The following is a 26484-nucleotide window of genomic DNA, read 5'->3' as shown; positions in this document are numbered from 1 at the left end:
ATACAGTGAGAGAGGCAGGGAGGTTTTCAATGATAACACACATGATTTTTTTTTTTTGTAAACTATCTTTATTGATTTTGTTTAAAAAAAACAATAAAATGGGTACAGAAGGAAAGAAGGGAAATAGGGAATAAATAAGGTAATCCACATCAAATCCATCCAAAACAGAGTATAGTCTCATTGAGTAACAATAATTCACCTCAAATCGATTTTCTATAATATTTTGATTAACGCCCAATTTTGTCGTTATCCCATTAAACCTTTAACCAGTTAATCCACCTATTTCAAGTTTTCTATCCAAGGTCTCCATATCTGAAGGTATTGTGGTATATTATTATGCAGTAAACTGGTAGTTTCCTCCCATTTCCTAGTTTCTTCCACAAGGTTCCTCCATTCAATTTCTAAAGGAGGTGCCTGTAGCTTCCATTTTTTTTGGAATCGTAGCAATTGCTGCATATAATAAATGTAATGTTAATCTATCTGTTATCAATTTGTGCTGCTTGTTGTCTACATGAAACAATAATAAAGTAATATTTGAATGATGTAATTCAGATCCTTTTATTTTGTTTATCCTATCAACCACCTTAGTCCAGTATGGGATAATACCCCCGCATGTGAACCAAATATGTTTATATGTACCTATTTCCGAGTTGCAGCTCCAGCACTTCTCCATAGAAGCTGGGAAGATCCTATGTAACTTTTCGGGGGTATAATACCACCTACTTATAACTCTGTATAATATTTCTCTAACTCTTGAGGCTCTAGAGGTTTTATGTATATTTATCAATATTTTCCTCCTGATCATCAGAGGCAGCTCCGTCTCCAACTCCCTTTCACATACATCAAAGAACTTTACTTGGGTCACCCTTTTGTTTGATAGTAAAAGCTTATATATTAGGGAAATAGGTCTATTCTGTGATTTGTTTACTTCCAATATTTTTTCCCATGCAGATATTTCAATCTCCTCCTGCTTTATATTCAGTGCTTTCAAAAAATTATGCAGTTGGTAGTAACACCACGTGTCTCTCGGGTGGGAGCCCCAAATTTCCTGTATCTCCCCAAGCTTATTCTGCCATTCTCTAAGAAATCTACCATTCTTGTCTCTCTACCGTTATACTGCCCCCATCTTACAAATACCCTATGTTCAAGACTTGGGGGAAAGTCCGGATTCTTCAAGAGAGGTTGTAACACTGGAAAAGTGGAAGTCAGGTTATACTCTTTCCTATGTTTATACCAGAGTGACAGTGTAGCTGATATTGCAGGGTGAGATGAAATGTCCTTGGTTATGGTAGTCAGGCTAGTCAAGCAAGTTGCTTTATGGCATTTTGGACATATCCTGTTCTATTTCTATCCATTGTTTGTTTTTACTTTTCCTATGCCATTGCTGCACTCGTGCCAGGTGGACCAAAACATAATATAGATATGTGTCCGGTATTGCCAAGCCACCTCTATTCTTTGGTAAGGTAAGCCCATCATATTTACATCTAGGGGTTTTGTCATCCCAAATGAACTTATTGTATAGTGTTTTCACCCTAGTAAAAAATATTTTGGGTATCTTAATTTTTGTAAAGTTTGTAAATAATACAATATTTGTGGCATTATGAACATTTTAATGGCCTGTATCCTACCAAACCATGACAACCCCAATGTTTTCCACGAACTCAGTTGGTCTGTCAATTTTTTTATTAGAGGGGTGAAATTTGATTGATATAAAGCTAATGGATCGTTAGTAATATGCACCCCCAAGTATTTGATCTTCTCCTGAGACCAGCGGAAAGGGAAACTCTTTTCTATCGCTATTTTGACCTCTCTATTAAGATTTATATTCACTGCCTCGGATTTACTCATATTCACTTTAAAATTTGGTATTTTCCCAAATCTAGACAGTAAGAGCATCAAATTAGGAGAGTTATTCCCGGATTAGTAATAAACAGTAAGAGGTCATCTGCAAATGCTGCAAATTTTATATTCCTTATTTTGTATTTTTAAACCAGCGATATCGAAATTTTCTCTAACGTGCGAAAGCAAGGTTTCCATCACCATTACAAATAGAATGGGCGAAAGAGGGCAACCTTGCCTTGTTCCGTTCCTGATGTTTATCTGGGGGGATAAGATTCCATTAACTCTGATTCTCGCTGATGGATCGTCATATAGGGCAAAAATTCTGTTAGTTATTATTTCCCCTAGACCGAATCCTTTTATAGTTTGGCGTAAAGATTCCCATGAGACTCTATCGAAGGCCTTTCCGGCATCCGTGCTGAGAATCATGGCTGGTGTTTGTTTCTTTTTAACATGGTGGATTAATGACAGAATTTTATAGGTGTTGTCCTTCCCCTCTCTACCTTGGACAAAACCTGAGTGAATAAGCTGGGGGATTTTCTTTCAATCTACTATTCAAAATTTTTGCATAGATTTTTATCTATAACTTGCACAACACTGTGGGTCTTTCCCTTGCTTTGGTATTACTATTATATGAGCTTCCTTAGCTTGAGCCGGAAACTTATTTCCCCTGTCAATTGAATTAAAATATTGCGACGTGTATGGAAACAGTTCCTCGGAAAAGGTTTTATAATTATAGTTTGTTTATGTGCCTGTTCTAGGTTGGCGATTTCTTTTAGCAATGACTAAATTTTCTGCTCTCTCTCGCCCTCTCTCTCTTTATTTTGGTGCAAAGAGCTATTAGCCAACCTCTCAATACACACTTATCAGATTCCCAGAGCATAGCTGGATTTGTTTCAGGTAAGCCATTTTCCAGGAAAAATACCCTTAACATTTTCTTTATCTGTTCCTTATTCTTTTTCATTCAAAAGAATTATATTGTTAAGCTTCCAATTAAATTCCAGTTTAGTAGTTCTTGGTAGTTGGAAACTTATCAATACTGGTGAGTGATCTGACAATGTATTCTGCATTATTTTCGCTTCCTGACAATACTGTACATGCTTGTGAGATGTAAAAATATAATCGATTCTAGAATAACATGCATAGGTTTTAGAATAATGTGAATAATCAATATCATGTGTGTTTAGACACCTCCATACATCCACCAATTGTAAATCAAACAAGTTGTTTTAACCTTTTTCAGCCCCTTATATGAGATATATACATTTTTTATTTGAAGTATAAACTAACGGGTTAAGGGGCAGATTTAAAACTCCTCCCATATATATTATACCCTCCGCAAATTTAGCCGGTATGGATATAAATTCACACAAAAATTTAACTTGGTCCTGATTAGGAGCATATACATTAGCAATAGTAATTATGCTATATTCCACCTTGCCCTTCAGTATCAGATATCTGCCTTCTGCATCTCTCACCTGGCCAGTGTCTATGAAAGGTAGATCCTTATGTATCAATGTCATAACCCCGTTAGATTTTTTTTCTTTGTCATTACTAGTCACCACGATAGGGTAGTGTTTTATCTTCAATTTGGGTATTTTACCTTCCTTAAAGTGTGTCTCTTGTAGTAATACGATTTTAGCCTTTAGTTTAAAGACAAAAGATAACACACATGATTATGCACACTTCTGGTTTAGTATTTATATTGATTTTGACATTATTCTTATCAGGATAAAGAGAGTTACGTAGATTTATTGCTTACTCTGTGCATACAACAACCTTTCCATGCCTTGTGTTATTAGCCTTTGTAGCAACTCTATGAAAAGCTTCACTGAAATCTAAATATGCCCTTTAGTGATGAGAGAATTTGTCCTGTTTCACTTCGGAAAAAATGGCTGAAACTCTGGAAAAATGTGCAAAACACATTGAAGTCAGTAGGTGTCAAACTTGTTTTACGTGCGACAATTATTTCTCACTTTAAATGCATTAAAGTCAATGGGCATTTTTCTTCATCGGACTACTTTTTGTCTTGGTGACTTTTTGGTCTCAGAAACTTTTTATCCCAAATGCATTAAAGTCAATGGGAATTTCTTTTTATGGCAACTTTTTTGTCTCGGCAGCAATTTTGTCTTGGTGACTTTTTTTGTCACTGCAAATGTTTTTGCTAAAAAAATCAGAATTGGCTCAAATCAATGCCTGGTGAAAAAATTTGCTCATCACTAATATGCTCTCATCTTGTTTACAAAAGATCTTTCCAAGAAAGATTGTTCGTTTCAATACACAGAGCTGAATCGTCAGATATACAGGCAGATATACAGGTAGAAACAATAGAATTCTACCTGTATCTGATGATTCAGCACTACTAAACAATGGATGATGTTTGGGTGCCTTCAAAGGCGCCCAAGCAAAATTTTCTGTCCAGCCCGATCGAGCTGACAAGTCTTCTGCTGACATTGGTCGGTTCTTTTCCCACCATACACGCACCGAATATCGTGCGAAAATTCTGCTCAATGCTCCTTTGCACCCTGCACCCACCACACCAGTGCACCTCTGGATTCACAGCTGCATAAACCCTTAAATTATACAGTGATGAAAGGTCCCCTAGACATATGGCAATGACCCAAGGTATGCACATAACAGAAAATAGAGGCCAAAGATTTTTGGCCGGGGTATACCCCATTTTTTATACCTGTGTAAACACACAGATCTGGCATAATAAATGGGGTATGCTCCCTGGCCAAAAACCTTCAGTGAGTGTGGTCTGCATTTTCTACCTTTTAAGGTACAACAAAAAGGACTGGTTTCACAAGTTTACAACGCTCATATGGTTGTTCTGCTTTTTATAAAATGGGTTTATATATATTTTAATGATTGGGTCGCTGTCATCGTTTGGAGACAAACTGTTATCCACATTTTTTGGATCAGTATACTTTTATCTCAAACTTCTATGAACAAAATCAATTTGCAGATCAAAGACAATGCAAATCAAAGACAATGAGTACATTCAAAGCAATTTTACATCTATTGTAAATCATTGATCTGTAGTTGTGTACAAAGCATATCCAAAAACTCAACCACTGCCCTTTTCTTATGACTCCTCCTACTGATTTTCTAAATTTATGCTTCCCACCATGACTACCACCTTTAATTGAAAAAATCCTGGTACAGGTATAGGATCCGTTATCTGGAAACCCATTATCCAGAAAGCTCTGAATTATGGAAAGGCCATCTCCCATTGACTCCATCTTATCCAAATAATCCAAATATTTAACAATTATTTCCATTTTCTCTATAGTAATTAAACAGTACTATGTACTTGATCCAAATTAAGATATAATTAATCCTTACTGGAAGCAAGCCCAGCCTATAGGGTATTTTTAATGTTTAAATGATTTTCCAGTAGACTAAACTCTGATGTAAACAGCACGAAAAATTCGTAATTTTTTTTTTTTGGAATTTATTAAACCCTGAGGATGGAAAATCTGGCATCTCAGACCTGTCAAGGTTGCATATAAGTCATTGGGGGAAGTCCCAATGATTTTTTGATGTGTGCTGGGTTTCGTGCAATACCCTGAAGTTTTCGGAGTTTTCGGATAAAAAATCCTGAAGAAATTGTGAAAATAGGATAAAAAATCAAAAAAAAAAAAAACCTTGAAAATCTGATTTTTTTTCCCGCAAAGCAAATTTTCAGGAAAATGTAATAATAAATAAGCATAAAAAACCTGAGCAGATTTGACTGGAGTTTGTAGCAGAAAATATTAAGATAAATTCGGAGTTTCATACCTTAAAGATTTTTTCATAAATCTTTAAGGTATAAAGATCCAGATTACGGAAAGATCCGTTATCCAGAAAACCCCAGGTCCCGGGCATGTTGGATAACAGGTACCATGCCTGTACCTTCCAATCATCTTACCAGAGCTCCTTTACTCTAAAATCCACAACTCTTAAGGTGGCCACAGACGTAACAATTACAATCTTTCTTGGAAAAGATGCGATTTAACATCAAGTACAAAACATTTCAGTTATTTGTTTAAATCAGATGCTAAGGGAAAACGTATCACAGTGTTACAGTGTTTCTTTACAATGGGTTTCTGGATGAGATATTTCCATACCTATAATACATTTTGGGATAAGGAATTGCATTGACATTTATTGGTGCAGTTAAAGAATTTTCTGCTGAGGGTGGATAGAAAGGAGGAGTTCACCTACTGTATCTGGCTACTTGTTCCTGTCCGATATAAAAAGTCACAACAGAAATGTGATCACAGTCTAAAGATTCTGATTAGTTCTGGCACAGAGCACAGCTCAGCCTGTAGCAGCAATGATGAAATGCTTCTCCCTCACTTTGCTTGTTAGCCTGTCATTTATCAAGAATTCAGCAGCAGCAGCAGCAGCAGCAGCAGAAGGTGAGTCTATTTTCCTTCCTCTATGTGCTCTGCTCTCTGGGTCACAATAAGGACAGGACAGGGACAGTTGCTCGTGTATAGAAGACTCTATGAGGGTTATTACTCATTTAACTCTGCAATAACAGAGATGAAGAATACTTGGCTGAAGAATATGAAGATAGTAAAGTGTATGTTGCCACTAATTGTTAATTGTTACTTTTCAGTAATTTAAAAATCCTTTCTTTTAGCCTGAAAAGCGTAGGGACACATCACACATGCAGTCTGATAAGAGTGATAAGAGTTCACACTCTGCACCTTGACACTGAAGTGATATAATTGCAATTTAGTTTTCTTTTCTACATGATGGGGCTCGGACACAGCCATGCATGTTTATTTTAAAGTAGTTCATTTTCTTTCAGGACAGATGATATCGAAGTATCATACCTGTAAAGAATAGAAAATTGCTGTGATTTGAGCAATTTCTAACTTAGAAATAGAAGAAATGCTTGGACAGCAAAGGGGAGGTTTAACAGCTCATCTGAGTCAGCTACAAACATGCGGCAAGTGCAGGGTGGAATGCAATTACAGGTGTTGGAATAATAATCTCTGCTTGCTCAGCTTGAAATAGGAATAAAAAGCTGTTTTATGTTGGTTTCAAGGCTATGGATATTCCCAGGACAGGAAGCGTTTGCTTGATTACTGTCACATCAGGACCTTGTTTATGTTCAAATAATATGTACCTTTTGATGAACTGTAGTGGTAAAATCCTGGAATAGTGCATTTTTCACATTGCATTTGCTGCATTGCTGTATACATGTTTGTGTATATGCATTCCCTTGCAAAAATATACAGAACCCAACCAGTTCTTTCATTTTATAAAGCCTACACAAGAAATGGTGTGCTCTGTCATTTTTAGTTCAAAGAACTGAAACCTCAAATTCTTATTATATTGTTTTATGGCAGAAAATAAAATACTTTTTTATATTCCAGAGCATGTGAGATTTAAAAAAGTCTTTCTTGTATTTTTGCTGATGTTTCAGGACACACGTTCCTTTTTCAAAGCACAATTGCACACATATGGGGGAATGTAATATGTTTCGTTAGCGCAAAAAATGTTCCCAAACACCTCTGCAAAAGCTGGCGACCATGTTTGCTTCCTTTGTGGCCAATTACAGACCTTGACGACGTCCTTACACTGTTTGTGAACAAATGGCTTTTGCGAACATGCGCAATGTATGTAATAACATTTTGCAATTGTAAAGCGTTTTTTGCGACAAAACTTCAGAGCAGGTGGTAACGTTAACCTTTGCTTAGCGATAATGAGCAATGTAACATTCGTCAGCGAATTATTTTACATTGTGAGCAGCGCTAAACATTTGAAAAAACGTAATTTTAAATAACGCTTGTGATTTTAATTATATTCCCTCCATAAAGTTCAATTCAATCAAAACCATCAACCCCGCCCATAACATGAGGTCACTTTTAACCCCAGTGTGTCCACGTTGGTTCCTCTGAATAACTGGAGAATGGCTAAACAATATTCTCTTGGCTACTAAAGTTTTATCTTGTGTATCACTTTCACGTTTTATAGCTGATACATTGTCTATTGCTCAAATCACAGCAATTCTGGTATTTTTCATTGCGGATGCCCAGCGCCTTTTCGTTTTCCCTAATGAAAAACTAATATGAGAGTTATGTCCTGTAAACCAGGTTTTAAATATTCTACACATTTGTTTTTACCACATATGCCAAATAGCATGTACACTTAATCCCTGATCAGTTTACCTCTCTTATATACATGTCTAGGCTTATGTTTTAACTCATTGCACAAAACGGAGTCACTATCTATATGTCCCACTGTTTGTTGATCTAACCTGGAATCCACTGTTTACTTTTACTTTCTAGATTTTGACAATTAAGTTGTGTTACTATTTGGAAAGCTGTCTACATTTTTTGGATATCATTATGTCAGAAAACATTCGCTCATAGCCTAAATTTCTATCAATCTGTTTCTCTTGTGCATATACGTAAAACTGTCATAGACTGAGAGACTGGCAGATTCACTCTCAAATGACAAAAACTTGCAAATCATAATTTCTAATCTATACGTGTTATGTACTGTTAGTTCTGCCATCTTCCTTCAAGACCCCCTCATGTTTCCTTAAGTTTCCTAAATGACTGAAATCATTAAATGTAATGACTATCTATTCAACACGTCATACGATCTCTTGCAGAAATCTGTTTTATGGTGTCCAATCATTGGGACATTACTATTTGGAACCCCTTTTGGGATCAGTTGTACACAGTAACGCCATACATATTTTGTACATTTGCGATACAGTCATTTCATTTCATACACAACTTTAAAGGGGACAGAGGGGAAAATAGACATATAATCTAATGTAAATGACAATCTGCCTTTTTCTCTGTAATAGTCTGTAAGACTATTTTGGACCTTGTAATAACTAACAATACTGAACTCATCTCTAACATTTGTGTGGGTGAGCATTTAGGGAATAGTGATCATAACATGGTCTCCTTTGAGATTCTGTTGCAGAAGCAATTCTATAAGGGAGTAACTAAAACACTAAATTTCAGATGTGCAAATTTTGACAGTATAAGGGCATCTCTGCAACATATTAAGTGGGAAATGCGGAACAAAGATGGGAAGTCTTCAAAACGCTGCTTAATAAATATACATGTCAGTATAGTCTCCTTGTAAGCAAGGAACGTTGTTGCAAAGCAAAACCTTTTTGGTTCAATAGAAGCGTTGATGTTGAGGTGGGTAAGAAAAGACGTGCTTTTAAGGCTTTCAAGTTAGCTGGTACAGCCGAATCATTTATAAGGTACAAGGAGGCCAATAAATCATGCAAAGAAGCTATAAGGCAAGCTAAAATTGCTATAGAAAAGGATATTGCAGCAAGCAGTAAAAAGAATCCAAAATTATTTTTTAAATATGTTAATAGTAAAAAAATGAAGCAGGAAGGGGTGGGACCCTTACTATCAGAGGGGGGTCAGCTGGTTGATGAACACAAAAAAAAAGCGCAGATTCTGAATTCATATTTTTCGTCTGTCTACACAAATGAGGAACCAGTAAGTAAAGGTTTCCTTCTTAATAGTCCCAATTCTAGTAATACAACTAATGATGCATGGTTCACACATGAGGAAATTCAAAAGAGAATAGAACATATTAAGATAAACAAAGGTCCAGATGGTATTCATCCCAGGGTACTTAGCGAGCTTAGCTCTGTGATTGCCAAACCTCTTTACTTAATTTTTCAGGATTCATTGAGATCTGGCATAGTGCCGAGAGACTGGCGAATTGCTAATGTGGTGCCTCTATTTAAAAAAGGATCCCGTTCTCAGCATCAAAATTATAGGCCAGTTAGTCTGATGTCAGTAGTAGGAAAGCTTTTTGAAGGGTTATTAAAGGATAAGATACTGGACTTTATAGCAAATCATAATATTATGAGTGTGTGCCAGCATGTTTTTATGCGTAATAGATCTTGCCAGACTAACTTAATTTCTTTTTATGAGAAGGTAAGCAGGGACCTCGATTCTGGGATGGCAGTGGATGTGATTTACTTAGACTTTGCTAAAGCATTTGATACAGTGCCACACAAAAGGTTACTGCTTAAATTAAGGAATGTTGGCCTGGAACATAGTATTTGTACCTGGATAGAGAACTGGCTAAAAGATAGACTACAAAGAGTGGTGGTAAACTGAACATTTTCTAATGGGACCAGTGTTGTTAATGGAGTTCCGCAGGGCTCTGTACTAGGTCCCTTGCTTTTCAACTATTAATGACCTGGAGGTGGGCATTGAAAGTACTGTTTCTATTTTTGCAGATGATACTAAATTGTGCAGAACTATAGGTTCCATGCAGGATGCTGCCACTTTGCAGAGTGATTTGTCTAAGTTGGGAAACTGGGCAGCAAACTGGAAAATTAGGTTCAATGTTGATAAATGCAAGGTTATGCACTTTGGCAAAAATAATATAAATGCAAGTTATACACTAAATGGCAGTGTGTTGGGAGTTTCCTTAAATGAGAAGGATCTAGGGGTTTTTGTAGATAACAAGTTGTCTAATTCTGGGCAGTGTCATTCTGTGGCTACTAAAGCAAATAAAGTTCTGTGTTGCATAAAAAAGGGCATTAACTGAAGGGATGAAAACATAATTATGCCTCTTTATAGGTCCCTGGTAAGGCCTCACCTGGAGTATGCAGTGCAGTTTTGGACTCCAGTCCTTAAGAGGGATATAAATGAGCTGGAGAGAGTGCAGAGACGTGCAACTAAATTGGTTAGAGGGACGGAAGACTTAAATTATGAGGGTAGACTGTCAAGGTTGGGGTTGTTTTCTCTGGAAAAAAGGCGCTTGCGAGTGGACATGATTACACTATACAAGTACATTAGAGGACATTATAGACAAATAGCAGGGGACCTTTTTACCCATAAAGTGGATCACCGTACCAGAGGCCACCCCTTTAGACTAGAAGAAAAGAACTTTCATTTGAAGCAACGTAGAGGGTTCTTCACAGTCAGGACAGTGAGGTTGTGGAATGCACTGCCGGGTGATGTTGTGATGGCTGATTCAGTTAATGCCTTTAAGAATGGCTTGGATGATTTTTTGGACAGACATAATATCAAAGGCTATTGTGACACTAAGGGGCAAATTCACTAAGATTCGTATTTGCGCCAGGCGTAACTTTGCCGCACTTCGCCAGGCGTAGTTTCGCCAGCACTCCGCAAATTCACTAAAATCCGAAGTTGCGCTCAGGGGTATCGTAAGGTTGCGAAGTTGCGCTAGCATTGATTCGCTAAGCGAAGCGAAGTTACGCTAGTGATGGTTAATTTGCATACGGCGCCAAATTCAAATTTCAATGGAGGAATACGTAGAATCACTACAAATGCCTGGGAAACCTTCAAAACATCAAATAAAATTTTTTTTTTGCCCTACACATGTGCCCACTGTATAGTTAAGTTGCCATGAGTTAGGAAATGTAGGGGGGAAGGAGGGGAGCCCCAAAAAAATTTTCGATCTTTTTCAGCCTATCACCCATAATATAGAAAAAACACCAGTGTTTTTTGGGACTTAGAAAAAATTGTAACTTTTTTTGAAGCAATCCCTATCTACTCTGAGGTGGCGAAGGAAGTCTAGCGTAAAAGGTAGCGTTCAGTACAATGCGCACGTTAGTGAATTTGCGTAGTTATGTCCTTTGCGAAAATTCGCCAGGCGTAAGGGTGCGAAGTAACACTAGCGAATTTACGCCAGCGTTCGTTAGTGAATTTGCGAAGTAACGAAAATGACCAACGCTAGCGAATTGACGCTATCATTAGGCACTTGGGCTTGTGTGAATTACGGTTAGCACCCAGCCGTGATACGTTATTTGGTGAGTGCCGTTATATGTGGAATTATATATATATATATATATATATATATATATATATATATATATATATATATATATATATATATATATATATATATATATATATATATATATAGTAGGGATGCACTGAATCCACTATTTCTGATTCGACCAAACCCCCGAATCCTTCGTGAAAGATTTGGCCAAATACTGAACCAAATTCTAATTTGCATATACAAATTAGGGGTTGGAAGGATAAAACATTTTTTACTTCCTTGTTTTGCGTGACAAAAAGATTTGGGTTCGGTTCGGCCGGGCAGAAGGATTCTGCCGAATCTGAATCCTGCTGAAAAAGGCAGAATCCTGGATTTGGTGCATCCATAATATTCGATGAATGATTTTGTTACCTATAGATTTTATTATTTATTTTAATCTTCTGTTGAGACTAATTTTTGTAGAGGAATCATATCCACAATTTCTTTGTGGCCCACATCTTAAGATTTACTCAATTTAAGGGTCAGTAAAGGCAAAGTGAAATTTAAGAGGGTTTATCAGGTAAAAATGCATAGGGCTACTTTTCCAGTTTTCAAATTTTACAGCCAGTAGTCTTATGCCTCCTAAGATATTTTTTTTAATATAGGTTTTAGGTATACCTTGTTTTTTCACATTTAATGGTAATACTATGTGGGAAGTTTTGTTGCCCATGTTAAATCACCTACCATGCAGGAGATAAAATGTTTAAAAATACTTTTATATGAGCACAAATCTAAATCACCATTTTTTACCCACAGATTTCTGCTTTATTGCACTTTTTCATGTGACTTTGTTACATGTGCTGATACAGATTCACTCAAATAATGTGGTATTGCTTGTTTTCTCACCTGCACTGGAGGCAAAATAGCAGTGGCAACAAAATGTTCTTACCCTTACTTCTCATACGTATATATAGGTACAGAAGAACCTCCATTTTACATTTTTCAGGAGTTCCGAATAAAATGGTGTAGAATTTGGGGAAATGTAAAATCATATATACATTATATATTGGTAGGACCACAAAAAAGGCATAAAATGAGGGAAAATTGAATTAATGGGATGTAAATTTGAATTTTCCCTGTGCTATAATGAGTGAGCTTAATGGTTTGTTCTGCTAAAATTAAATTTTTATGAAATATTATTGATATTATTTTACTTATTAGATAATTGCTTTGATCCAATGTGCTTGTGTGCTATATGTTTACACATATACTGGATTCCCGTCCATGAATCAACTAATCTCTGTTTTTTTCACATCTCTTTATACTTTTCAAAGCGATCTAGAAGGGCCTATCTGAAAGAACTGCCTGTCGTTATTTATTAATTACCTCAGTGTAGTGATGGGCAAATAAATTCGCTAGGCATGGATTTGTGGAGAATTTCTGCATTTAGCTGCTGGCAAATGTTTTTGTGAAACTGCGGTGAAAATTAGCTGGCAAATAAAACTGCCGTGCACATAAAAATTATGGCGTGTCAAAATTATTCGGATGCCAATTGATTTTAATGCATTTGGACAAAAAAGTCGCACATATAAAAATGACGCTTGCATCAAAATTGGCGCACGTCGAAATTATTTTGCAATTTTTTTTTGCCGTTTCACAAATTTTTTGGTAAAACAGGACAAATTCGCCCATCACTACCTCAGTGCCATAAACCTTCATAATCTCCATAATAGCATTGATTACAAGTTGCTTCTAAAAGAGGTCTAAATTTGAGTACATCATTTGAAGACAGGATAGGGGTCCCTTCAGTAAATCAATGGGGTGGTGACTGCCAGCTATTATAGTTAGTATAGTAGGTAGTTAGTCAAACATGAGTAAGAAAGGGGATTATTAGTGATGGGCGAATCTGTGGCATTTCGCTTTGCCGAATAATTTGTGAAATTCCTGCGAAATGGCGGAAAATTCACAAAACGGCGCCGGGGTCTCGTTTTTGACACAACATCCGTTTTTGACACCAGCGTCCGTTTTTTTTTTTTACGCCGGCGCACATTTGCAGTTGATTTGAGTAACAGAGAGGGTTCAGCAGCAGAATGTGGGTTTTTTTAGAACAAAGTGCTGTTCCATTGATCTGCAAGTCCAGTGCTAAGTGAGATAAGCATTTTATTGTAAAAAAAACAATTAGTTGCTCTAAATAAGCAAAAAACAATAAAGATATAAAGGAAGGCTTATATTACCATTTAGCATGCAGAGAGTATACTAACATGATTGAAATAATAGCACCAGCTTGTAATAACCAATTCTAATTCCTATCTGCTCTGGACCTTGGGCATTGTTGAGATCCACAAGGTGACAAGATGGCATTGTCCTTACCTACTCTATGGCAGTTGGTAAGGACAGGATTGGAGTGCACCTCCTGATATGCTCTTTGCAGGGAACACTGTTTTTGTTTCTTTTATAAAATAATAACTAAGGTTGTTCACCTCTAAACACTTTTTTTTAGTTCAGTTGGTTTCAGACTGTTCACCAGAAATAAAGACTTTCCAATCGCTTTCTATTTTCTATTTGTGACCATTATTCTAAAATTTAAGTGTAACGCTTCATTTTTCACCTTCTTATGTCTTTCTAAAGCAGCTCGGTTTCATTAAAGACAGCCGTTATAATTGATACAATAGTTGCCAATAAACTGCTGAGAAACGTATCAACAAATTGTATCAACTAAGGGGCAGATGTATCAAGGGTCAAAGTGAATTCGAGGGAATTTTCGAAGTAATTTTTTGGATACTTCGACCATCGAATAGGATACTATGACTTCGACTTCGATTCAAAGTAAAATCATTCGAATATTCGACCATTCAATAATCGAAGTACTGTCTCTTTAAAAAAACTTTGACTTCAATACTTCGCCAGATTAAACCTGCCGAAGTGCTATGTTAGCCTATGGGGACCTTCTAGAGCAGTTTTCTAAGTTTTTTGAAAAATTGATGGATGAAATCCTTTGAATGATTTTACTTCGACTGCAAAACGGTCAAATTCGGTGAAAAAAAACTTTGACTTCGATATTCGAAGTATTTGATGGTCGAATTTGGAGTATTTATCACTTCGAAATTCGACCCTTGATAAATCTGCCCCTTAATGTAGAATTATCACAGTTCAGAATCTGCACCTGGATCACTGAACTGCCAGACTGAAACACCAGAGACAGTACAGTAATATTAAAGTTTGAACTTGAACTTTGGGGAAAAAAAGTAAGTTATCTACTTCTAGCATTTTTTTAAATCATTTGTTAGACTGAATGGTACCTAAATCACACATTTACTTGCTTGAGAGAATGTAGCTTGCAAAAAATTATTTCTTAGAGCAAATATTGTTAAAGAGCAAAGTCACATGACATTAAAAAGCAATTGGCAACATACCACCGAAGATGCATGGAAGCTAACACCTCCAGCTGTTACTGTTAATATAAATTACAAAATATTCTGTTTGTCATGTTAATGTACATTTTTTACAGTTTTTCTTTTTGTCCCCTTTAATAGGCCATTGGTGCTATGAAATCCAGGCATGTCAAGATCCAGGTAAAGCCTTAGACTTTCATCTATGGATTGGATCAAATATTTAGGTCCTATTTGTTTGTAGGATGGGCCTCAATGATCCTTTTAATACAATGAAGTTCCCGTCAACAATAGAAAAGGCTTAATTGAAGTAGGAGTATAATACATTTGTGGGTCACAATGCTACCAAATTTATTCCAAGTATTCTATGAAAAAAGAAAGCGAGAATATACATGTAAATAATCATTGATTAATTTGATTTGCACCTCATTTTGTCTAAATTTTACCTTAATAGTAGGGATGGGTGAATTTGACCCGTTTTATCCAAAAACTTGCTGCCGGCGAAATGACGCGACACCCATTAAAGTCTTTGGGCGTCAAAAAAATGTAGTCGCGAAATTTTCTGGCGCATGTCTTTTTTTTTGGACGCACAACGCCATACAAGTCTATGGGCGTCATTTTTTGCAGTGAAACAAGGCAAAAAATTCGCCCATCCCTACTTAATAGAGCTAGAAACAGGAGCATTTGGAGCAGAGCCATTTTCTCATACAGAATAACTATTTTTTGTAACTTTTTGCATTGCACTAAATGTATCATTTGTGTAAAACATTCTATGGCACTAACTATAGTTCTATGGCACTAACTGTAACTGAATATACAATTGTCCATGAGTTAAAAAGTGCCACATAGAAACTGATATTGTGATTTTTTTTTTTCTTTAGCTGATTTTTTAATGTGTTGTTTTCAAGCTTTTTATTGAAGTCAGAAAACAACAACGAGTGTAGTTTTAAAGAAATAGGAAGAAAATGCTTGCATACATGTGTAAGGTATATGTGTGTGGCAGAATGAAGCATACTTTTACCTGTTTTCCCTTTTAAATGGTTTTCTAAATCAGTATCGCTTACAAACATCACAACATCAAAACTGTTATCATGAATGTTTCTGGTTTTATATTTTTCTAATTGTTTTTCCAAGGCTATGGACCCAGGTTTTGGAACAAGCCCAATACATTCTGCGGAGAAAAAGAGCAATCACCAATAAATATTCTCACCAAAAAAGCAGTTTTTATGGAATCCCTCAAAGAGTTTGACCTTAAAAGCTATGGTGTCAGTATACGGCAATTGAATGTTACAAATAATGGCCATTCTGGTGAGTAATTGCTAAAGTATCTCAGTAAAGCTATACTACGAATCCCTGGTGCTGCCAAAAACGAATTTGAGAGCTGAGTTTTAGCCAACTTCGGTGTTCCCAATGCCTGAGCAATGCAAGCCTAGGCAAATTTCTAGCTCTGCTTTTACAGAAGAAGATCCATAAAAATAACTTTTAAATACCCTTTTGAAGGTAACAATTCAGGAGAGGCAGATATTAGTGACTGGAGCTATATATGTCACACTCATTAAATAGGAAATGTATGCAGGAATTTCACTTTTTCAAGTACTATTACAAGCTTCCAGGCAAGTTATGTAACATAACATAATAAAAGACACAACAATAATTAGAAAAAAAAAATAGAAAATGTTTTTTTTTTTAGTGCCAGAGTCTTTTGGGGTTAGGTGAAGTCATTAGCCTTTTCATTATTATTATTATTATTATTATTATCAACAAGTATTTTTAGAGCACCAGCATATTGTACAGCGCTGTAAAATGAATGTGCTTATACAAAGAAATCACATGAATTACATACATATAACATACAGAGTTACATACAGTACATAACATCCAGTACCAGTACAAACGGTGAGGAAGGCCCTGTGCAAAAGAGCTTACAATCTAAAGTGGAAAGGAATGCGACACAAGGTGTGGGAGTGGGCAAAAATAAGCAGGTGAGAGATGTAGTATATGGTATTGCATTTGGTAGTTAAACAGAGTGAGGGTAGGCTTCTATACAAAAAGTGTATTTTAAGAGATCTTTTGAAAGCAGAAAGGTTGGGAGAAAGTTGAACAGATTGTGGGAGAGAGTTCCAGAGGGGGGCAGCCCTTGCAAAATCTTGAATGTAAGTGTGTGAGGAGGTAATGAGAGAAGAGTTGAGGAGCAGATCAGTAGAGGAGCATAGTAAGTGGTTGGGTGAGTATATAGAGATGAGTTCAGAGATGTAGGGAGGGGCAGAGTTATGAAGTGCTTTGAATGGCAGGGTTATTCATTTGAAATCTATTCTGGAAGGTAGTGGAAGCCAGTGCAGGGATTGGCAGAGTGGCATGGCAGAGGAGGAAAAGTTGCTCAGGTGTATAAGCCTGTCAGCAGTGTTCATTATGGACTGGAGAGGTGAGCTCCGCCAATGAGGCAAGTTGAGTAACTTGCCTCAGGCAGCAGCGGCCCACTATGTACCAGGGGCAGCAAAAATTCCGCTCCTGGTATTTTAAGAGCCGAATTTCCGGTTTTCAAACTGAAAATTACTCTCTTCTAGCGCAGAGAGCTCAATTATGATAACTGTGCTAGCGTCCTAGCCCTCTCTACCGCTCGTGGACCCTCCGAACCAAAAAGGTGAGCACACCAGGGAGGAGGGGGGGCAGCAGCACCAAGCCAGGATCACCTCTGCTGGCGGGGAAGGCCAATTAATAGAGAGTTACCGTAGTCTAGACATGATATGATGAGAGAGAGAATAGGAATTTTGGTGGCATCTTGGGTGATAAAAGATTGTATTTTGGATATGTTCTTTAGGTGAAATTGACATGATTTAATAAGTGACTGGATATGAGGAATGAAGGATAGGGTAAAATCTATGATAACCCCAAGAGACCAGGAGATGAGGCGATAGTGGAATTGTTTTACTACGATAAATACTTCTGGGATGTTAAGGGTGTTATTTGGGGGAAAGAGAACCATTTCTGCTTTAGAGAGGTTTAATTAAAAAAGCGTTGAAAGAGACCCGAGTTAAGAGCTCTTTTGTCCAACATGTGTGCTTGCAAAATAGATCTAAGTAAACAAAGGCCATAGAGGCAGATATATTAAACTATAAAAGAATACAAATATAATAATGTAAAAAAGGCACAACATTTGCCCAGGTGCAGTAGCAACCAATAAGACGTTTGCTTTTGAACAGGTGACCTGTAAATGCTGCCTGCGGATAGGTTACTATAAGTGACTAGACCTATAACAAACCTTACACTGTTTATTACATAACCTCTCTCACCCCCTGTTTATGCATTTCATACATAGCTAATTGTATTTAGTAACATCTCTACAGGTATTAGTTTTCTGCATTTACCAATGCTCTGTATCCAAAACCTTTTGTATGTTTTTTTTCTCTTTACAAAAATGTAACTTTATAATTAATAAAAAGACTGCAAAAATTGCAGCAGTCCTACAAATCAACACCATTCATTAAGGGTTCACATGTCTGAATCCGCTCCTGAACTTTTGCGTAGTTGGGCTCCCGCCACTTAGGGTTGGCACCTTTTGCTAACCAGGGGGGCGGAACAAAAATGTAATTGGTTGCCATGGGTTACTAGTACAAATTTCTTCAGCATTAGTACATGAGCTTGATTCTAAAATGTTCATTTTACATTCTAAATTAATTTCTAAAATGCATATTAGGTACAAGATCTTCACAATATATTAGCATTAAATTAAATCTTTACACAACCACACTTTATTCAGTTGTTGCTGTGTTACAAAACACAGCATACTTTAACAGGCTTTGGATTCAGATTTTTAGCAGCTTACATTTTTTCCCCAGCTCGACCATAAAAATTTTGCATGGTTGTGTTGCTCTTCATATTTGTTTTACACTTAATTGTGGCTCATGGGTAGAAAAGGTTGGTAGTCCCTGTTCTAAATGTTTGCCAGTCTTTCAATTATAACTATGAGCACTGAATAATTTCTTTATGAATTATGATTTCTTTATGTATTATTAATTTCCAGCCCAAGTAGACCTGCCACCAGGTATTGAAATTTCAGGAGGTGGACTTTCAGGAACTTATGACGCAATACAGTTTCATTTCCATTGGGGCAGTGAAGAATTTCCTGGATCTGAACATACCATAGATGGTGAAAAATATCCAATGGAGGTAATATTTAAATCTCTTTACAGGCCTCTATATTTTATCGTGTTACTATTGAAAATTACATCTATAACAACACCCGAGAGGGCAATTTATTTGATGATTTTATGGTCATTCCCTGTAAATGTACATAACCTGGAATGGTCTTGGCTGATTTTAGAATATGAAATATATTCAATAAAGGGATATATCTAAATCTCCCTGCCAGGGCAACAGATCCACATGTATCACAGGGATATTAAAACTCCCTGGAAAGTGTGCAAGTGGAGTAAACCCTGGATGCTAAATTTAAAGGATCAGTAACACCAAAGAATGCAAGTGTCTTAAAGTAATGAAAATGTAATATACTATTGCCTGTGCTGGTAAACCTGGTGTGTTTGCTTTAGAAACACAACTATAGTTTATATAAACAAGCTGCTGTGTAGCCATGGGGGCAGCCATGCAAAGCTGAAAAAGGAGAAAAGGCACAGAAGACATAGCTGATAGCAGATAAGCCCTGAATTATTACACTGCACACACACACACACACAAATAAAATAATACAACTACCTTTTTTTTATTATACAGCTTCACATAGTTCACAGAAGAAAAACTGCCAAAGCTGATACCGGTGGCACGGGCAGCAGGGATCTGGCTGTTCTTGGATTCTTTTATGAAGTGAGACATTCATTTATATTCATTGTTTGGGAAAATGAATTGTGTATTTAGCAACAGTTGCAGTTGGCAGGATTGGCTAATCCTAATCCTAAATTTGCATTCCAATGATGATTTTCGAATCTTGAAATCTGTTTGTAAAATTAAATGGAGGTTGAGGTTGCTTCTGCCTAAGTAATAGTCTGAGGTATGAATAATAGGTAGCACCAAAATATTCACCCCACCACAACGGATTAGGTGCTTTAATAATGAATTGTAAAAAAACACAACCAAATCTGCATGTAAGAATTTTATTGGACTATTTGGCCTTATTGAGACCTCAGCTAATTTCAAACCTGCCTGTGGTATGTAAAGATACAGTATCCCACAGCAACCAATCATTCATTTTAGTAAAATGTAGCGACTGATTAGTTGCTAGAGTTGCTGTGTATATATATATATATAACTCTTATCTTCAATTGCATATTAGTACAGATTAGGAGAAGTTCAAATATTTTTAAACACAAAGGCATGTAATGGCAAAAAAGTTACTATTGTTTTTGTCTCATTTAAAGGAAACTTCGACTAATAATACTGACTATGAACCACTAATTAATTCCTTAGAAGCCATTAGAACTAAAGGTAAGAAAAATACTGTAAAAATATAGCGATGTTATCTCATATCTGAACTTGAGTTTGCAAATGCCTTGTTGCTTAATATGGCAAATTGTATTATGTGTATTTCAAACCCATCACTTTATTCGTTTCGGGCAATCCTTAACTAAGTCTGAGCCATCAATCTTGTCACAGTTATAAAAGTAATGAAACTGTCTTATAAAATTGCCTTGCAGGTAAGCATTATTATCCTCTTATAAATAATTGTTTGATTTGTGTACTCCTTTAACGTTTTAACTCAGTTCTGCCGCAAGGGGCATTCCATAATGCAGACTAATGACAATCACATTTTCATTCTGAATGTGTTTACTACAGGTACAGGGAAATTCACAAGAGACATAACATAGAAAGTTGACCCTGCTATGGAGAGATTATTTATGGCTCTATTTACCTGGTCAAGCCTCTAATGATGTTTTGCCATACATGTCTAAACCATGCTTTCTTCTGACTTTTTATATTGGGGTTTGGGATGTGATAAGTTTACATGACACACAGTTGTATGACTAAAACTGAAAGTTGCCCAGTAATAATTTCACAGAACACTTGAAAATTAAATACATATTTAATACACATTCAGCTTTTAATTATTTTCTATTCCATTGAAGTCTCTTACTCTTTTCAACTGCCAAAAACATTATATATAGTACAAACACACACACACACACAAAATCGATAATTTATTAAACATGCATTGCATGGCCCGGGGTTTCAGGTAAGTATATATAATCACTGGGGGTGCCTAACATTTGTGTACGAAGCCTTTGCTTCTCCTTAAAGCAAAGGTTAGCATTAACATCTTCTCTGGAGTTTCGTTAAATATTATGGTGCAAAAAAACGCTTCGCAATTGTGAAATTTTATTACATACACTGCACAGTAAGGAAGTCTTAGGGGTCAAAAAGGAAGCAAACAATGAAAACCTTGGTCATTGGAAAGCTCCATACATGGGCAGATAAAGGGCCCAAATCGTGTATGGCCACCTACAGTCCACAACATATCTACATGAATATTATGCCACTCAAAGAAGATAGGGCTCTTGTTGTTTGCCAGAAAGGAAATAGGAAGGAATAGGAAAAAGAAAGGGACTGTTTCATGCAAGCATAGAAAGTGATAACATTTCAGAAGCAAAAAGGTTTAAATAACTAAACTTCTTTTCACAATTGTTTTATTTAGAATACTGCAGCCAGGAAAGACCTTACTAGAAATACAGTACAAATAAGGAAATCAGAAAGGAAAAATAAATGAAAAAGATGGGGAAAAAAAATTACAACCCAGTTTGTATGATTGCCAAATGAAAATTCCTATACTGTTCTAGTAAATGCAATAGTATAATAAAAAGGGGGGTTGCCATTGTAAGAGTCTCAAATCAAATATGTGAAGATTATGAATTTTTGGGTTTTATACATTTCAGGTGCAGTTAAAAATTTCTCGGCTAACCTGACAAAACTGATTCCAGATAAGGAAGAACTTAAAGTTTACTACAGGTACAATGGGTCACTCACCACCCCTCCATGCAATGAGACTGTCACTTGGACTCTATTCAATACAACTATTAAACTGAGTCAACAACAGGTAATAACATTTTAAATGTTGGCCCTAAAGAGTAATTTTAGTAATATACAGTATAATGTATATAATACACAAGAGCCTTGACCTTGCAATGGCATAATTAGATATTACTGGGCCCCACAGTAAATAATTTGTCATGCCCCTAAAATGTCTAGACGTTGACCTGTTTTACCAACACTTATTGAAATTCTATACATATTAGGGCCTCATGGTTCCCCTAAACCTCCTGGGCCCCCATGCAGCCACGGGGTCTGCTTCCTCTGTAGTTACTTCCTCTGTAGTAAACCCCAACTTGCACAGTCTGAATAATGCCTGTTCTCAGCACAATATGCAATATTTATACAATATGAATGCTGTGTGCATCTTATTATGCATTTGTCTTAAATTCAGCTTACTATATCCAATTTCATTGCAGTTTTTTTTATGTAAGGACATAAGAGTTTGTTCAGTAAAACAAATGACCTGTCACTGAACAGAATGAACATTGTGCAAAATCACTAAGCTCATCAAAAATGTCTTAAAATTAGCAATCGCTTACATTTTCATGAAAGGTGTACCCATTTTAATCATGGTTATTAGTGATGGGCGAATTTGCGCCCATTTGCGAAATGGTTTTTGGAGGCCAACGACGTTTTATATATGAGATATGAATTTTCGCGGCCATTTCGCAAATTTATTCGCCGGCCTGGCGAATAAATTCGCCCATCACTAAGTTGAAAATGAGTTGAAATGAATATTTGTCAAATTTTATCATGTATCTGAATTTCAAATTGATTTAAAGGTTAAAAAAGGTCATGTTTCCAACAAGTAAGCATAGTTATTTTAGTTATAGGCATATATGTTACAGTAAATAGTTCTTTTATTACCAATCTATTACGATTGACAGAACTATTTTATTATATTTATGATTATTTAGCATGGTTATAGAAATATTTTATTGCATCAAAATTCATTATCTAACACTTATTAAAGGATAAATAAAGCCCTCAATAAATGTTATATCTAGTAAATGAACCTCTACCTTGAGCATAGGCAGTAAAGTTTGTTGGTATTTGGTGATACCCAGGGTAAAAGTAGGGTTGCCACCTTTTCTAAAAATGGGGGCGGGAACAAAAAGGGGCGGGCCGTGATGTAAAAGGGGCGGGCTAACGTACAGTGATGCAAAAGGGGTGGAGCAACACACGCACTGAGCAAATTGGGGGCAGGCCAAGGGCTTTTTCTTAAGAGTATTACAAATTACCAGCAACTACATTGCCGGTAAATTTGTTATACTGGCCCTGGCCTTGGCAGGTGTTTTACCAGTAAAATACTGGCCGGGTGGCAACCCTAGTGAGAGATTGTGTGGTGGTACTGGCTTTTAAAATGATAACTGAAGGTAAAAAAAATGCAGAGGTCTGTAACCTGGAAATGAAGGCAGGGAAGGTCAGGAAAGGGTTTCCAGAGACCAGGTGAAGTGGACTTGGGTCAGTGGGTATGAGTTCCGTGGCCCACCAGGTTTTTCCCAATATCCTGCCGGCCCAGTCCATCTGTGAGGAGCTCAGACTCCTCTGACTCCCTAGTTCTGCTGTCTTTACATATACATATTCTAACACATTCTTATTTGTCTTTAGTCAATTCAAGACAACTGCATGAAGAGCACTAACTTCTATTAAAGAATGTACTTTTGTTTTGAAATTCAGCAGTAGAATCTAAAATGTTTCAATAAACTGGGAATATAAATAAAAATAATAAAGTTGTTCGAAGCAAATTCCCATTGACAGAAACTCACCAGTTTTTACTCGCCGAGTTTCTTCAAGAGAATTTGCTGGGTTTAAAAAAAAAAATATTCTCGCATTTATTTTGGTTCATGTCGATTTGTTTTCACTGTTTTCCTCAAACTGAAAAAAAATCCTGCGGTTTCAAATTTTACTACATTTGCCTTTAATCTTCCAGTTCACTTGCCTTTGAAACTCCGAACTGAGATAATACCATTCTGATGTTATTGTTGCTTTCTTTATAATTAAGTTTTGCTTCTATGATTTCAAGATATTTACTGAACTTAAAAAATTAATTTTGTAAAAACATCGAATATTTTATCTTTGCAGCTTCGGGCTTTCTATAACAGCCTAAATTTTACAGAAAACCAACGCATGGTGGAAAATTTCCGGCCTGTGCAGAGACTGGGCGATAGGACTGTTTACATTTCAAGCAGCCAAGCGATTTTGTCCTCTTTCCGGTCTTTGTTCATCTGCTTTATAGTTTCTCTCCTCACAATAATGTCATAACCAACGAACTGAACTTACTGTCCATAAACTAAATATTTCTGTTGGAATTCACACAAGCATCTTTTATTTTATCCCATTGCATAAAAATGGTTTACTGTAACAATGGAAATTCAATCTTTATCATTTAGGATGTGATTCTTAGGAACAATACAAACACAACTTTAAGCATTATAATTTATTTTGTCTTCTACATGAAAAGTGTTCAGATATCATATAATTAACATTTAGGGGCCAATTCACCAAGGGCCGAATATCAAGGGTTAATTAACCCTCGATATTCGACTGGGAATTAAAATCCTTCGACTTCGAATATCGAAGTCGAAGGATTTAGCGCAGATAGTACGATCGAACGATCGAAGGATTATTCCTTCGATCGAACGATTAAATCCTTTGAATCATTCAATTCGAAGGATTTTAATCCAACGATCAAAGGAATATCCTTCGATCAAAAAAACTTAGGAAAGCCTACGGGGACCTTCCCCATAGGCTAACATTAAGTTCGTTAGCTTTTAAATGGCGAACTAGGGGGTTGAAGTTTTTTTTAAAGAGACAGTACTTCGATTATCGAATGGTCGAATAGTCGAACGATTTCTAGTTCGAATCCTTCGATTCGAAGTCGTAGTCGAAGGTCGAAGTAGCCCATTCGATGGTCGAAGTAGCCCAAAAAACACTTCGAAATTCGAAGTTTTTTTACTTCGAATACTTCACTCGAAGTTAGTGAATCGGCCCCTTATTGTATTTTATTTAAAACTGTAAAAAATTTCCGTTTTAAAAAAAAAAGAAAACCATCATCATTATGTATAGAATAGATTGCTATGAAAATGCTATCATTGCTAAAATTGCACCTTGTTGTGCTGGCTCATGTACTGCCAGAAGGGCAAGGTACAAAGTGCAACCACATTCAAGCCGCCATTTTTTTTGCACCCTGCTCAGCCATCAGTGGTTGCGGTTCCCTGTGCACGAGCTTCTGCATTAATATAGTGCTGCCTGCATTTGTCAGCACTGTATTCATCAATAACGGATGGATGTGTTCCCTCTCCCACACCATACGTATCCTTTAACTTAAAGGAACAGTAACACCAAAAAATGAAAGTGTTTTGAAGTAATGAGAATATAATGTAGTGTTGCCCTGCACTGGTACAACTGGTGCATTTGCTTCAGAAACACAACTTTAGTTTATGTAAACAAACTGCCGTGTAGCCATGGGGGAAGCCATTCAAAGCGGAAAAAGGAGAAAAAGCAAAGGTTAAACAGCAAATAACAGATAACCTCTGTAGTATACAATGAGATTCTTCAGAACTTATCTGTTATCTACTGTGTATCCTTTGCTTGAATGGCTGCCCCCATGGCTACACAGCAGCTAGTTTAAACATAACTATAGTTGTCTTTATGAAGCAAAAATAACAGTTTCACCAGTACATTATATTGCCATTAATTTTTTGTTGTTACTGTTCCTTCAAGTGTAGAAGTGCTAAGGAGCCCTGTACTTACCTAAGAAGAGAGCTGCCTTGTTCACATGGGTGATGAGTTCTACATCTTACACCAATTTTGAACCTGGTGACATGCACAGTGCTGCAAAACCCGGGACATCCTTGGTAATTAATTTCATATTCATTAAATGCTGCGGTGCAATGTTAGCATTTCCATATACACTCTACCCCATATACAGTATAAACACGTGCTTGTAGTGACTTTTAGTTTACTTCATTTGGGTTCTCTTCTTACCAATAGTCACTGACATTGCCCTTATTTTAAAATATGTATTACATTATGTATATGCAGTTTGAACTAGGGAGTGCCTTCTCCTGTTGCCTATTTATGCAATAAAATATTTGGATGTTGATATCTGAATTGCTACCTCTGCTGAATGACCTCATTTGTTAGATATGTATAGCAAAATCAAAGTGACAGGTTTCCTTTGCAGTTGTCTGGCATATATTAGAAACTGAAACACATTTTTAGCGGCATCTAACCCCCCAAAATTAATAAAGTACTTTTTTTTGTACATGTATTTGTATTTTCTCTTTCTTTTTGTTTAGATATTTGCATTAGATATTAGTATGTGTACACTGCTTTTGGAACTGCTGCAGTGGCAGGCCACCACCACATTAAAAAAATGGATTTACTAACCTTTCTCTCCTTTCTCCTTCTGATTTTATCAAATGAGAGAGAGGCAGAATAGCATCAAGATGCTACAAATTCAGGCAGCTAGCTGGTTGGTTTAACC

General features: G+C 36.5%; 1 protein-coding gene across 1 annotated transcript; it reads left to right on the top strand.

Moving 5' to 3' along the window:
* Positions 1-6105: 6105 nt before the first annotated feature.
* Positions 6106-25037, top strand: ca4.1.S (carbonic anhydrase 4 gene 1 S homeolog). Its single transcript, NM_001086319.1, is given in 8 exon segments — positions 6106-6245; positions 15102-15140; positions 16092-16265; positions 18979-19124; positions 19686-19775; positions 20327-20393; positions 21836-21996; positions 24078-25037. Coding segments are annotated over 8 exon segments (942 nt in total). The 5' UTR covers positions 6106-6160; the 3' UTR covers positions 24258-25037.
* The last annotated feature ends 1447 nt before the right edge of the window (positions 25038-26484 follow it).

This window comes from Xenopus laevis, chromosome 2S (genome assembly GCF_017654675.1).
Source record: "Xenopus laevis strain J_2021 chromosome 2S, Xenopus_laevis_v10.1, whole genome shotgun sequence".
NCBI classification, from domain to species: Eukaryota; Metazoa; Chordata; class Amphibia; order Anura; family Pipidae; genus Xenopus; species Xenopus laevis.
The sequence above is the reverse complement of the archived record's forward strand: the minus strand, read 5'-3'. Positions and strand labels throughout refer to the sequence as shown.